Genomic DNA, 13,372 nt, shown 5'->3' on the forward strand with positions numbered 1-13,372 from the left:
TCAGGAGGGGGAAGCCCTTGCTCGTCCCCACCCCCATTCCTGTCCAGCCAGACTGCGTGCTTGGATAAGGGTTTGGTCTGTATCTTGGGGGAACCCCACGCTGTTTTTTTTCAGCGTAGGTCAACCCCTCATGATCCAGACCAAGCCGAAGGGCCTGATGTGCGAAAGGCAGCGGAAAAGGCCGGATGAGTGGTGCCCCCTCGGCAGAAAACTACAAAGCCCGGGGCCCTGGCGGAAGAGAGAAGACCGGGCCTACACCCCCCTTGTAAAAGAGCTTAAAGAAGAAAGGGGGGCCCCGGCAGAAGACCCCCCAGCTGACTAATAAATTATTTTAAAAATCTGTGTGGTGTTTTTTTTAACTTTACATTTTCCCCCCAGGTTAATGGGTAGGGGTACGATGTACCCCATACTCATTCACATAGGGTGGGGGGCCGGCATCTGGGGGCCTCCTTATTGAAGGGGGCTCCCAGATACCGATAAGCCTCCGCCCGCATACCCCGACAACCAACGGCAAGGGTTGTCGGGAAGAGGCCCTTGTCCCTATCGACATGGGGACAAGAGTGCTTTGGGGTGGGGGGGCAGTGCCCCCCTGCCCCAAAGCACACACTCCCCCATGTTGAGGGAATGCGGTCTGGTATGGCTCAGGAGGGGGAAGCCCTTGCTCGTCCCCACCCCCATTCCTGTCCAGCCAGACTGCGTGCTTGGATAAGGGTTTGGTCTGTATCTTGGGGGAACCCCACGCTGTTTTTTTCAGCGTAGGTCAACCCCTCATGATCCAGACCAAGCCGAAGGGCCTGATGTGCGAAAGGCAGCGGAAAAGGCCGGATGAGTGGTGCCCCCTCGGCAGAAAACTACAAAGCCCGGGGCCCTGGCGGAAGAGAGAAGACCGGGCCTACACCCCCCTTGTAAAAGAGCTTAAAGAAGAAAGGGGGGCCCCGGCAGAAGACCCCCCAGCTGACTAATAAATTATTTTAAAAATCTGTGTGGTGTTTTTTTTAACTTTACATTTTCCCCCCAGGTTAATGGGTAGGGGTACGATGTACCCCATACTCATTCACATAGGGTGGGGGGCCGGCATCTGGGGGCCTCCTTATTGAAGGGGGCTCCCAGATACCGATAAGCCTCCGCCCGCATACCCCGACAACCAACGGCAAGGGTTGTCGGGAAGAGGCCCTTGTCCTTATCGACATGGGGACAAGAGTACTTTGGGGTGGGGGGGCAGTGCCCCCCTGCCCCAAAGCACACACTCCCCCATGTTGAGGGCATTCGGTCTGGTACGGCTCAGGAGGGGGGCGCTCGCTCATCCTCACCCCCATTTCTGTCTGGCCAGACTGCGTGCTTGGATAAGGGTTTGGTCTGGATCTTGGGGGAACCCCACGCTGTTTTTTTCAGCGTAGGTTAACCCCTTATGATCCAGACCAAGCTGGTGTGGAGTTCCCCTTTAACGTCCCCGCTCGCCCTTGGTCCCAGAGCGAGAATCGGGAGTTGTGTGTGTGTAAACACACAGCTCCCGGTCCTGTCAGGGGGACAAATGCCTGTTCGTCATAGCGATCTGTCATTTCCCCTACTCAGTCCCACCCCCCCTTCAGCTAGAACACACACAGGGAACATATTTAACCCCTTCCTCGCCCCTAGTGTTAACCCCTTCCCTGCCAGTGACATTTTTATAGTAATCAATGCATTTTTAGAGCACTCCTTGCTATAAAAATGCCAATGGTCCCAAAAATGTGTCCGATGTGTCCGCCATAATGTCGCAGTACCGATAAAAATCGATGATCACTGCCATTACTAGTAAAAAAAAGCATTTAAGAAAAATGCCATAAAACTAACCCCTATTTTGTAGACACTATAACTTTTGCGCATTTTGCGATTTTTTTGAACCAAAAATATGTATAAGAATACGTATCGGCCTAAACTGAGGCAAATTTTTTTTTATTGATTTTTGGGGATATTTATTATAGCAAAAAGTAAAAAATATTCTTTTTTTTGTTTAAATTGTCGCTCTATTTTTGTTTATAGCGCAAAAAATAAAAAGGTGATCAAATGCCACCAAAAGAAAGCTCTATTTGTGGGAAAAACAGGATGTCAATTTTGTTTGGGAGCCATGTCGCACGACCGCGCAATCGTCAGTTAAGACGACGCAGTGCCGAATAGCAAAAAGTGGCCTGGTCATTGAGCAGCAAGTGATTAAAAAATAACAAAACAATACAGTTAGATAATGTGAAAGATGATGTTACACCGAGTAAATAGATACCTAACTTGACACGCTTTAATATTGCACACACTCATGGAATGGCGCCAAACTTCAGGTTACAGGTTACCAGTTTAGAGTTACAGAGGCGGTCTAGTGCTAAAAGTATTGCTCTCGCTCTAATGCACGCGTCAATACCTCACACATTTGAACGGCGTTTACATATGTGGGCGGGACTTACATGCGTGTTCGCTTCTGAGTGCGAGCTACTAGGGACAGGAGCGTTTTAATTATTATTATTTATTTTTTTACGTAATTATTCAATAAGACCTCACATCTTGTCCTTCAGGCTGGAAAGCATGAGATCGGGAAAAAATAAACACAGATCTCATGCTTTCAGCCGCGATTGCAGCTTTGTTCATGCTTCTGCCTCTGCATTTCTGGTGAACTGAGCATGCCTAGGGACTAAGAATTTTTGATGTTGCTTTTTGTGTCTCATAGAGCGTGTTTTTTGGCTGTTCTGTGACGTCTTCTCCTCTTCTTCTGCTGTTCTGTGACGTCTTCTCCTCTTCTTCCGCTGTTCTGTGACGTCTTCTCCTCTTCTTCGGCTGTTCTGTGACGACTTCTACTTCTCCCTTCAGGCCGCTGTGCTGTGACGTCTTCTCTTCTTCTCTTCTCCCGATGCTGACACGTCGCCTCTTCTCGCTGCAATGACTTGTGCACAGCTTGCGTCGGACTTATATGGGCCTCACAGTCCCATCATGCTCTGGTACCTACCCATGTGATACCTACCCACGTGGTACCTACCGGAGCATGATGGGACTGTGAGGCCCATATAAGTCCGACGCAAGCCGTGCACAAGTCATTGCAGCGAGAAGAGGCGACGTGTCAGCATCGGGAGAAGAGAAGAAGAGAAGACGTCACAGCACAGCGGCCTGAAGGGAGAAGTAGAAGTCGTCACAGAACAGCAGAAGAAGAGGAGAAGACGTCACAGAACAGCGGAAGGAGAAGGCACCGGACAGCGGGAGGAAGAACCGGGGTGCGCCGAGTCAAGAGCGGAGAGCGGCGAACATAGAAGAAGACCCCCCGGAGCGGAGAAGACGTCACAGAAGAGCGGTGAAGACCCCGGAGAGCAGGAGAAGACCCCCGGAAATCGGAAGAAGAAGCTCCCCCTGGTAAAAGAGCTAAAGAAGACAGGGGGAGCCTCCGGAGCAGACTAATAAAATATTTAAATACCCTGTGTTTTTTATTTGTGTTTTTACCACTTTTCCTCCAGGTGAATGGGTAGGGGTACGATGTACCCCATATCCATTCACTTAGGGTGGGGGGCCGGTATCTGGGGGCCCCCTTATTAAAGGGGGCTCCCAGATTCCGATAAGCCTCCCGCCCGCATACCCCGACAACCAACGGCCAGGGTTGTTGGGAAGGGGCCCTGTCCTCATCAACATGGGGACAGGGTGCTCTGGGGTGGGGGGGCCCCGCAGTGCGCCCCCCTGCCCCAGAGCACCCAACCCCCCCATGTTGAGGGCATGCAGCCTGGTACGGCTCAGGAGGGGGGGGGGGCGCTCGCTCGTCCCCACTCCTTTCCTGACCGGCCGGGTAGCGTGCTTTGGATACGGGTCTGGTATGGATTGTAGGGGGACCCCCTACGCCATTTTTTCGGCGTAGGGGGGCTCTCCTTACAACCCATAACAGACCTAAGGGCCCGGTATGCTCCTGAGGGGGGAACCCATGCCGAATTTTTATTTAAAATCCGGCGGGGACTTCCCCCTCAGGATTCATAACAAACGCCGCACACGTGTAGAATTGGCGGGAGTCCAAGTCAGATCTCCCGTCGCTTCTATGACGCGCACGTTGGAAAGTGCTGTCACTATTCCAGTGAGTGCGAGATGTCGGCGAGATCTCGGCACCATGTCGCCGAGAATCAGCGCGATGCTGTCGTGCTAAAAACACAATATCACAAACACCTACTGTAATAATGTATTTATTTTATTAATACCTTGTTGTTAGTTGCAGGGTCCATTACTTAAAACCACACTTTTTCCAAAGGGCAGGTGAAATTGAATGTTTCAAAATTTCGCAATCAATTTCGCATTCGCATTAGCGAAATTTCGCAATCAATTTCGCATTCGCATTAGCGAAATTTTGCAAAAAAATTTTTTTTTATAAAATATCACGAATATTCGATTTTAGCGAATATTTCACGAATATTCGTCTATATATTCGTGATATATCGCAAAATCGAATATGGCGTATTCCGCTCAACACTGGCCACAAATAGAGCTTTATTTTGGTGGTATTTGATCACCTCTTCGGTTTTTATTTTTTGGGCTAACAAAAAAAGAGCGACAATTTAGAAAAAAATATTTATTTTTTACTTTTTGCTATAATAAATATCCCCAAATAATAAAAAAAATCTTCATCAGTTTAGGCCAATATATATTCTACATATTTTTGGTAAAAAAATTGCAATAAGTGTATATTGATTGGTTTGTCCAAAAGTTATAGCATCTACAAACTATGGAAAAGATTTATAGTATTTTTATTATTATTTTTTTTACTAGTGATGGCAGTGATCTGCGATTTTTAGCGGTACTGCAACATTGCACCGGACAGATCAGACACTTTTGACAAATTGACATTTATACAGCAATCAGTGCTATAAATGTAAACTGATTACTGTGTAAATGTCACTGTGTAAATGGTAGGGAAGGGGTTAACACTAGGGGGGGGATCAAGGTGTTAAATCTGTGTTTTCTAGATGTGTTCTAACTGTATGGGGAGGAGACATATTGTTGTATCTACTAAGTAGGAACAACAATATGTCTCCTCTCCCCTGACAGAACAGGGATTTGTGCTGGCTCTCGTGTACACGGTCACGCCCAGGCCAGCGTGCACGTGCCCTCTGGTGGCTCTTAAAGGAAAAGCTGTACCCGTAGGGGTTTCATCCAGGAGAGACATTCTGCAGCAGTATACCTATGTGAGCTAGTCAGGAAGCAGTTAAGCACCTAGCTTATTATTGTCCATATACACTTTTTTCCATCTGTATGGATATACACTCTTCTATGTTTATCTTTATTTTGAGAGTAGAGTATGGTGTTATATTACCAATGCTTTAATGTTTGAGCGCAGTTAAAGCGGAGTTCCAGGCTTCTTTTGTCTATTAAAGTCAGCAGCTGCAAAAAGTTTAGCTGCTGACTTACCTGGTCCTTACCTGTTCACAGTTAAGCGATGCGGCCTTCAAGGATCCCCGCTCCTCTCCCCCTCTTCTTCTCGGCGCCTCCATTGAAACTGTGGGCATCCGGCTGTGACAGCTTGCAGCTTCACGGCCGGGCACACACTGTGTATGCGTGAGTCACTCTCCCAGTGGACAGGGCAATCTTCTGGGACCTGTCACTTGTCCCAGAAGATTGCCAAGAGGTAGTGGCTGCCTAGGTGGGAGAGGGGGAGTCGTCTAGGTGGCCATAGGTGGAATTAGGAAGTGGGACAGGAAGTCCCACTCAAAACGAAGTACCCACGCCCCTCCCAAAAAAATACATGCCAAATGTGGCATGTAAGGGGGTGAGGAGTGCTTAAAGTGGAAGTTCCACTTTTGGGTGGAACTCCTCTTTAAGCATATGGCACATTATTGTTTGTGTTTATATTCGGTTACATTTTTATACTGTTATTGCATGTATTGAGTTTACACGATCATTATTTTCTCATAAGATAGTAATATGGTTAGACAATTACCATATTTATCGGCGTATAACACGCACAGGCGTATAACACGCACCCTAACTTTAAGAGGGAAGTTTCAGGTAAAAAAGTGAGTGTTATACGCCAATAAATACAGTACATACTTTCATTATATTGTATGCACAATTGCACTTATATTGTATGCAAAATGTTCAAGAGACAGCATGCCCACTTGCCTTGCAGTTTTACATCTAGTATCTGGATTGTGTAGTAGATGCAGCAGTCTTTATTTATATTCTGTTTATGCTAGCGCAAGGAAATTATTTTGTTTGTTTTTATTCCATGTCTGCAAACTGGGTGCTAGGTGCTGGCTCTTGCCTCTGAAAATAGAGCAGTGTCTTAACATAAAACTCATCAGATGTCCCTGTGGGCTATTTAATAACATATTCAAGATCATGACATGCACAGTATTTCTTTATGTGCATTTATCTTAGGCTTTGTTTACAGATTTACTTTGCTAATCATGATATATTTAATCACAGATGATGCAGTAAATGCAGACTATTCATTCTTATAAAATAAAACTTAAAGTTCTAGATACAAAAAAAACACATTAAGAGTAAAGCCAAATAAAGAAACAAGATATACTTTTTTAATTAAGTTTATTTGTACGGACACGTGTATATACAAATACAGTTTATGATTTTTTTTTACATTTTTTTTTTAAATTGGTATAATGTAAGCATTGCAAAACAGCACTCAATGAATAGTAAGTGCAAAGCAGGGAAGTACAAGCACAGGACCACACTGAGCTGGACTTTCTTACCCAAATGCACACACAATGAGTGGTTTTAATGAGATGTAAGGAGTAAATATGAAAAAACAGATTTAGTAGCCTCATGGGTAACCTCCAACATGCCAGCATCTATGAATCTGTACAGACAATGGCAGTAAGCTTATCATCGAGAAATTTAGCTCAGATCTGAGAAAGGTTTGGGGGTACCTGGGAATTAATTTGGTGGTACCAAAAAGTGGGACAGATCTGCTCATTCACTTCTTGAAAGGAGAAAGACAGAAAGAGCAGAAGTAACAGAAACAGGGTAGAAATTAAAATACGTAACCACAAAGTTACATGGCAAGTTAACAGAACTGAGTACAACCCTTAAAATATATTTGAGATACTTATAATCTTACAGTGATTAACAGACCATGAAGATTGTGGCTCTTGCAGACCCAAAAATGTACTACATAAAGTTTAAAGGGCTAACATATAATGTATGAGTTAATCATTCGTTTAAAGGCTCACCTTTAATTTAAATATACCATATGAATGGTCAATTTGCATGGAGGGCAGTATGCCATCATGAATATAAGACCCCCCCAAAAATTACCAAAAATCCCTATGTTCCCCTATCCCAACATGCCAAAAATACACAGGGCTCTAACATCAGTTCTATAAACATTTAGTACAAAACATCATTGATAGTTACATGTTGTGTTGTTCTGGGTCATGAGTCAGTGAGGACAGTGGTGAATGATCATGTTTTATAGATGAATCTATTTTTGTTGCTTTCAAGCCTCATTTGATGAAAGCCATGATTATCTTTTTATGTTTTTGTGGTCTGAAATTCTAATTTTTTCACTTAGAAAAGACATAAGAATTGAATTAATACTTTATTATCAAACACTATATACAACATAGGTTGCTAATAATACAGAATTTAAAGAATGTAATTTTTTCATTATCTTATAATCTTTGCCATCCAAGAAGGTATAGTACAAAACAATATTCTAATCTAACATGAAATGTTATCTTGTGTATTAAAGGATACACAGTATCCACCAAACAGACTAATGCTTAATCCCCCTGCTTCAGGTTGCAAAGCCTCTGGCCACCAGGAAAATGGGTTAAAAATGTACCCAGCCTGGGCCATAATAGTATATGGGGAGAAAAAAGAGAAATAGAAAGTAGCTGAGGAAAGAAAAGAAAGCCAAAGAGACTTCAAGTGCAATGAGCAGCTTTAATATTTGACCCAAAATCCTTCAAATAATTTGTTTTGTAAATGTTACAGAAAATAGACTTTCAGTGTTCCATTACTTTAAGGATTTCTTTGTCCATCGCAAGATTTCCCTTGTTCCCAGACAAATTGTCTATGAATACAGAGGCAAGTTGTTCCTTAAAAACATGGGGCACTGGCAGGTAACTGATGCAGCCAGTCACAAAACTTTATTGTTTATTTATTAAATTTCATTATTTATTCATAACAAGTATTTATAACGTGTCTTCAATTTACACAGCGCTTTACATACTTTTCAATCACATCGCCCAAAGCAGCATGAAGTGAAGTACAATGCAAATAGACGAGGGACAACTTGTACCTGTTTCAAAAGGCAATTTAGCTGAAGCGAAAAAAAAATGTTAACATTAGTGGGGATACCCTTTCTTATGATTTTGCTTGTTTGATTCTATCAGCTTTATTAATACACTTTTACTATCACCTGGTTATTTAAACCTATATGTTTACCAGCACTGGGATTTCTGTTCTGTTATTATGAAGGAGCTGCTTTAAGGAGAGAAACTAAATGTATTTTTTTTTTTATATATATAACCAAAATAATAATTAAAACACGAACATCTAAATCAATGTTAAGGCTGGTAAATGCATTAACATCCATCAACAATAATGCACAGAAGCAGCAGTTGTAATGCAAACACATTTTAAATACCAAATTTAATGTAATGTAAAACAACCTAATGCATGTGTCATATATATTTTATTATGACTATATCGCTGAATTTTTAATGGCTGTTAAAGAGTGTAGGCTTCATTTATAATTGCTTTTAAGAATAGAATTAGTCCTGGGGTTTTTTTTGTTTTGTTTTTTTCTTTTATAACTTTGTAGGTAGATTTTTGTGCTAACACTGTAAATATGTTCAATGAGGCTCTACATTATATGAATGACTCACACTGTTGTCAAATAAGCCTACAGCATAATACAATAATTGTTTCTTAGGTTATTTGTCTGTGCTTTATTGTAGTTTATGATGAAAAATAAAATTGCATAATACTATTGTTCTAGAATAAAGCAACCCAGGTCAATGAGAAGTCTTGAAGGCCCTAGTTATACCTCTCATTGCATTTTGATCTAGAGGAAACACATAGTTGTGAACGTTATACAACATTTTTGACTAACTATGACCATTTGTGTATGTTTGAACCTTTTTTTTACAAATACAAATATATTAAAAGTATTATTGTACTTGATTACTTTTTTTTTTTTATATTAAACATAATCACAGTTTGTTAAAGGCTTTATTACGTAAAGTACATTTGGTGAATATGAAGTGTCTGAGTCATGTCCTTTGCTATACATCAATAATAAACATAATGAAACAGAAAAATAAAACTCAAGGCACCCTGAAAAGTTATCAAGTGTCCATAGTTAAATGTTCCAACAAAACAATAGGTAGCTGTCCATTTATCCAACCAAGTTTTTTCCCAATGCTAGAGATTTATCAGTAACTACTTATTTAAGCAGAAAAAAAACATGTATCCATCCATTAGTTTAAATATTCCTTGGTTATGCATATATCAGTTTGAAAACATGTCCTTAAAATCTTTGGGAACCATCTGAATTCACCATTTAACAAGCAAAATGCAATGTTGTTGTTTATACTTATTGGGGTAGATAGCAACACAATGTATTGCAGTCACTCTGTCCCTACAGCTGGGTTCAAATGGGGTTAAAACCTCACTTGACTATCTTTCAGGGTCAGACTCTTTTGCTTTGCAGTTGATTAAAAACCATGCATATCATTCTGATAAATAATTTCTTGAGACTGTTTTATAACAGTACAATGAAGTCAGTTCAGTACAAAAAAATGATAAAAACTTAAGTTCAGTAACAGACTTACTTGTTTTCACATATATTGTAGGACTGTAATCCAGGGCAGTTATCTATGACTGCCTCCAAGACTTTAAGCATGGTAATCTTATTTACAAAATGCATGTGAGTTGTGAAATGGCAAAATTAAAATTATAGCACCTTTGATATCTATTTTATGGTATTATCTGCCTATACTTTAAATAGTAGAACAGCATTCTGCACTCTGGATGACTTAAAATATATAAAAAAAAATAATATTTAATAAAAATCCCCCATGCCCCTCTGCTTATCCCTTAGTGCAGGTAAGAGTGCTTAGGAGGGTCATATCATCTTCTTAGATAGACATTTCCTTGGAAACCCTCAGGAAATTTAAATTATCACTGTTTTAACCACATTTGTTAATAGTGCTGTTCATCAAAGCTGAATCTCGTTGCACATTCTTTTTCATTTCATCCAAAATCCATTTTTTCGTTGGTTAGTGTCTCCTTGACTGTCTGCACAAAAGTGTGTGATTTCCTAAAAATGAATGATAAGAGAACTTTGTTTCACTAGTGTTGCTATTAAATGTTGGCATGTCATTTTAAGTTCCTTTTAAAACGTCCTGGAAACAAATATGTTGTCTATATTGTATTGTATATTAAGTACGTATTTTTCTGGAATTCAGGTTCACTTGGGGAAAAAACTAAAAACTAAATGAAAAGCAGAAAAAAGGTTCTTTCTCAGGTGAAGCAATCAGGTGGATCTTTGATGTTCCAAGACCCTGTTATATTTTGCAGCTGGTTTGTGAAGTATACTGTGCTATAACGTCAAAAGAATTGCCAGGAGAAACAATAGGGTTGTCAAAAGCCAGTTTGGTATTCTCAGTATAGGTGCTGAATTTTCACCACGGGATGGCTCAGCTGATTCATGAATTGTATCATCTGTTCAAATACAAAACACACAGTCAATAATTTAGCTGTAACATCCATCTGCTTTATGACTGTTATGTTACATTACACATAAAATAATATACTTTATTTCACTATATGGTTCCACATTCTCCCTTCTGTTATTGTATATAAGCATTTATGACTTTACTTAAAAAGGTATTTTACATTACTTTTACATGTAAAATTCACACAAGTATTTTCCCTTCAACTGTTGCAAAACTACAACTCCCATGAGGTATTGCAAGGCTGACAGTTACAAGCATGACTCCCACAGGCAGAGGCATGATGGGACTTGTAGTTTCGCCATAGCTGAATGGCCGCCAGTTTGAGACCCCCTGACTAAAGAAGTATCCATCTGACAAAGGTTTCTTTTAATCATACTTTAGCATTCAAATCTGTACAAAACGTAACTGTACATTATTAACCCCATTTAAAGGCATGTTATGCAGATACAGTATGTATTTAAAACAAAGTCAAGGTAAACCCTAAATCGTTGCCTTAATGGGTTATTTTAAATAAGAAAAAAATATATTTCTGAAGATATAGACTCAAGTTCTACTTGTTCATTTAAATATTTTCTTACACTTCATGGCAAAAAGTTTGTGGCTGCCTGACCATCATACCTATATGAGCTTGTTTTTCCATTCCAAAACCATGAGAATGAATGTGGAGTTGCCACCCCCTCCCCCTTTTGTGACTTTTGTGATAGTTTACATTCTTTCCATAAGATTTTGGAGACTGTGATATTTTTTGCCCATTCGGTCAAAAGAGCATTTATATGGCCAGGCAATTATTGTACACCAAGAAGACCTTGATCAAAATTGCAACAGGATTGAGGTCGGGGCTCTGTGAAAATCACTCAAACTCTGCCACACCAATCTCATTAACCACTTAAGGACCGGACCAATATGCTGCTACATGACCCAAGGGGTTTTTACAATTCGGCACTGCGTCGCTTTAACAGACAATTGCGCGGTCGTGCGACGTGGCTCCCAAACAAAATTGGCATCCTTTTTTCCCCACAAATAGAGCTTTTTTTTGTGGTATTTGATCACCTCTGCGGTTTTTATTTTTTGCGCTATAAACAAAAATAAAGCGAAAATTTTGAAAAAAATTCAATATTTTTTACTTTTTGCTATAATAAATATCCCCCAAAAATATATAAAAAAGATTTTTTTTCCTCAGTTTAGGCCGATACGTATTCTTCTACCTATTTTTGGTAAAAAAAATCGCAATCATCGTTTATTGGTTGGTTTGCGCAAAATTTATAGCGTTTACAAAATAGGGGATAGTTTTATTGCATTTTTATTAATTCTTTTTTTTTACTACTAATGGCGGCGATCAGCGATCTTTTTGGTGACTGCGACATTATTGCGGACACTTTGGACAATTTTGACACATTTTTGGGACCATTGTCATTTTCACAGCAAAAAATGCATTTAAATTGCATTCTTTATTGTGAAAATGACAGTTGCAGTTTGGGAGTTAACCACAGGGGGAGCTGTAGGATTTAGTGTTCACCTAGTGTGTGTTTACAACTGTAGGGTGGTGTGGCTGTAGGAATGACGTCATCGATCGAGTCTCCCTATATAAGGGATCACTCGATCGATGCATCGCCATAGTGAAGCACGAGGAAGCCGTGTTTAAATACGGCTCTCCCCGTTCTTCAGCTCCGGGGAGCGATCGCGACGGAGCGGCTATAAACAAATAGCCGCGCCGTCGTCCCGGATCGCTCCCCGAGGGAACCCGACCGCCGCATGTAGCAGGGGGGGTCCCTATCGGACCCCCGACCCACGTCTAGGCAGGCACGTACAGGTACGTTGATGTGCCTGTCCGTGCCATTCTGCCGACGTATATCTACATGCGGCGGTCGGGAAGTGGTTAAACAGTGGGCTCCATTCACAGAATGAACTTGAATCCTGATATTGAGGTATCAAGATACATTTTGCCTAAATATCACATGCGACCCTGAAACTGTCAATTCACTAGACTGTGAAACGCTGAAAATGCTCTGTAAATAATATATACAAACAATGCAGCACTATAAAATTAAAAAAACTGGCATATGATCTTAGCAAAGTCCTTAAAGAAGAAATGAAATCACATGATTCACGTATAAATCCAAGTAAGACATGCAGAGAATAAGTAAAAAAAAATCCCATATCAAAAGTCCCTGAAATAAGTGGTGACTATACAATCCTCATCCGTGCTCCGTTTTAACATGGCAAGCATCAAGTGAAGAGAAGGTGATGATTCTGAAACCAGAGAGAATACTGCTCCACACCCAGTGTAAGTTAATACAAACTGTTTACCAGCTATATATGACCACTAGATTATAGGTGGTCTGGCTGGGCATGGGGAAACAGGTCTAGACAAAACCTTAAATGCTTTCTTCAATCCCACCAGTAACATGGAAAAATGTGTGCGAATGACTCACTCAATGCACAAGTTGCTTTTCAGCTTTCAGTTTTGACCCAAAGCTTCTTTGCCTTCCTCTTCAGCAGAATTTTGCCCAGCTTACGTAGAGCAGGGGTTGATATCACCATCCTACTGCGGGGATCCCAGTAGAGTATTACAAATCTCATGAAGAACATGATTCTCTATTGTAATAGGCACAATTTTGCCTCACATTCTGACCCATGTTTAACTAGTGGGTCAAAATCAGCTGTTCCCCTCTAAGGGTAAT

At 40.9% G+C, this 13,372-nt stretch overlaps 1 protein-coding gene across 3 annotated transcripts in view; it reads right to left on the reverse strand.

The window, feature by feature from the left end:
- Positions 1–6,514: 6,514 nt before the first annotated feature.
- The window catches only part of EFNA5 (ephrin A5), a 557,557-nt gene continuing 550,699 nt past the window's right edge, over positions 6,515–13,372 (reverse strand). For all 3 annotated transcript variants that reach the window (XM_040343134.1, XM_040343117.1, XM_040343126.1), the window contains one exon: positions 6,515–10,677. In XM_040343134.1, coding sequence (XP_040199068.1) covers positions 10,556–10,677 — 122 coding nt within the window. In that variant the 3' untranslated portion in view covers positions 6,515–10,555. The remainder of the gene's footprint in view (positions 10,678–13,372) is intronic.

Source organism: Rana temporaria, chromosome 1, assembly GCF_905171775.1.
Source record: "Rana temporaria chromosome 1, aRanTem1.1, whole genome shotgun sequence".
Lineage (NCBI taxonomy): Eukaryota > Metazoa > Chordata > Amphibia > Anura > Ranidae > Rana > Rana temporaria.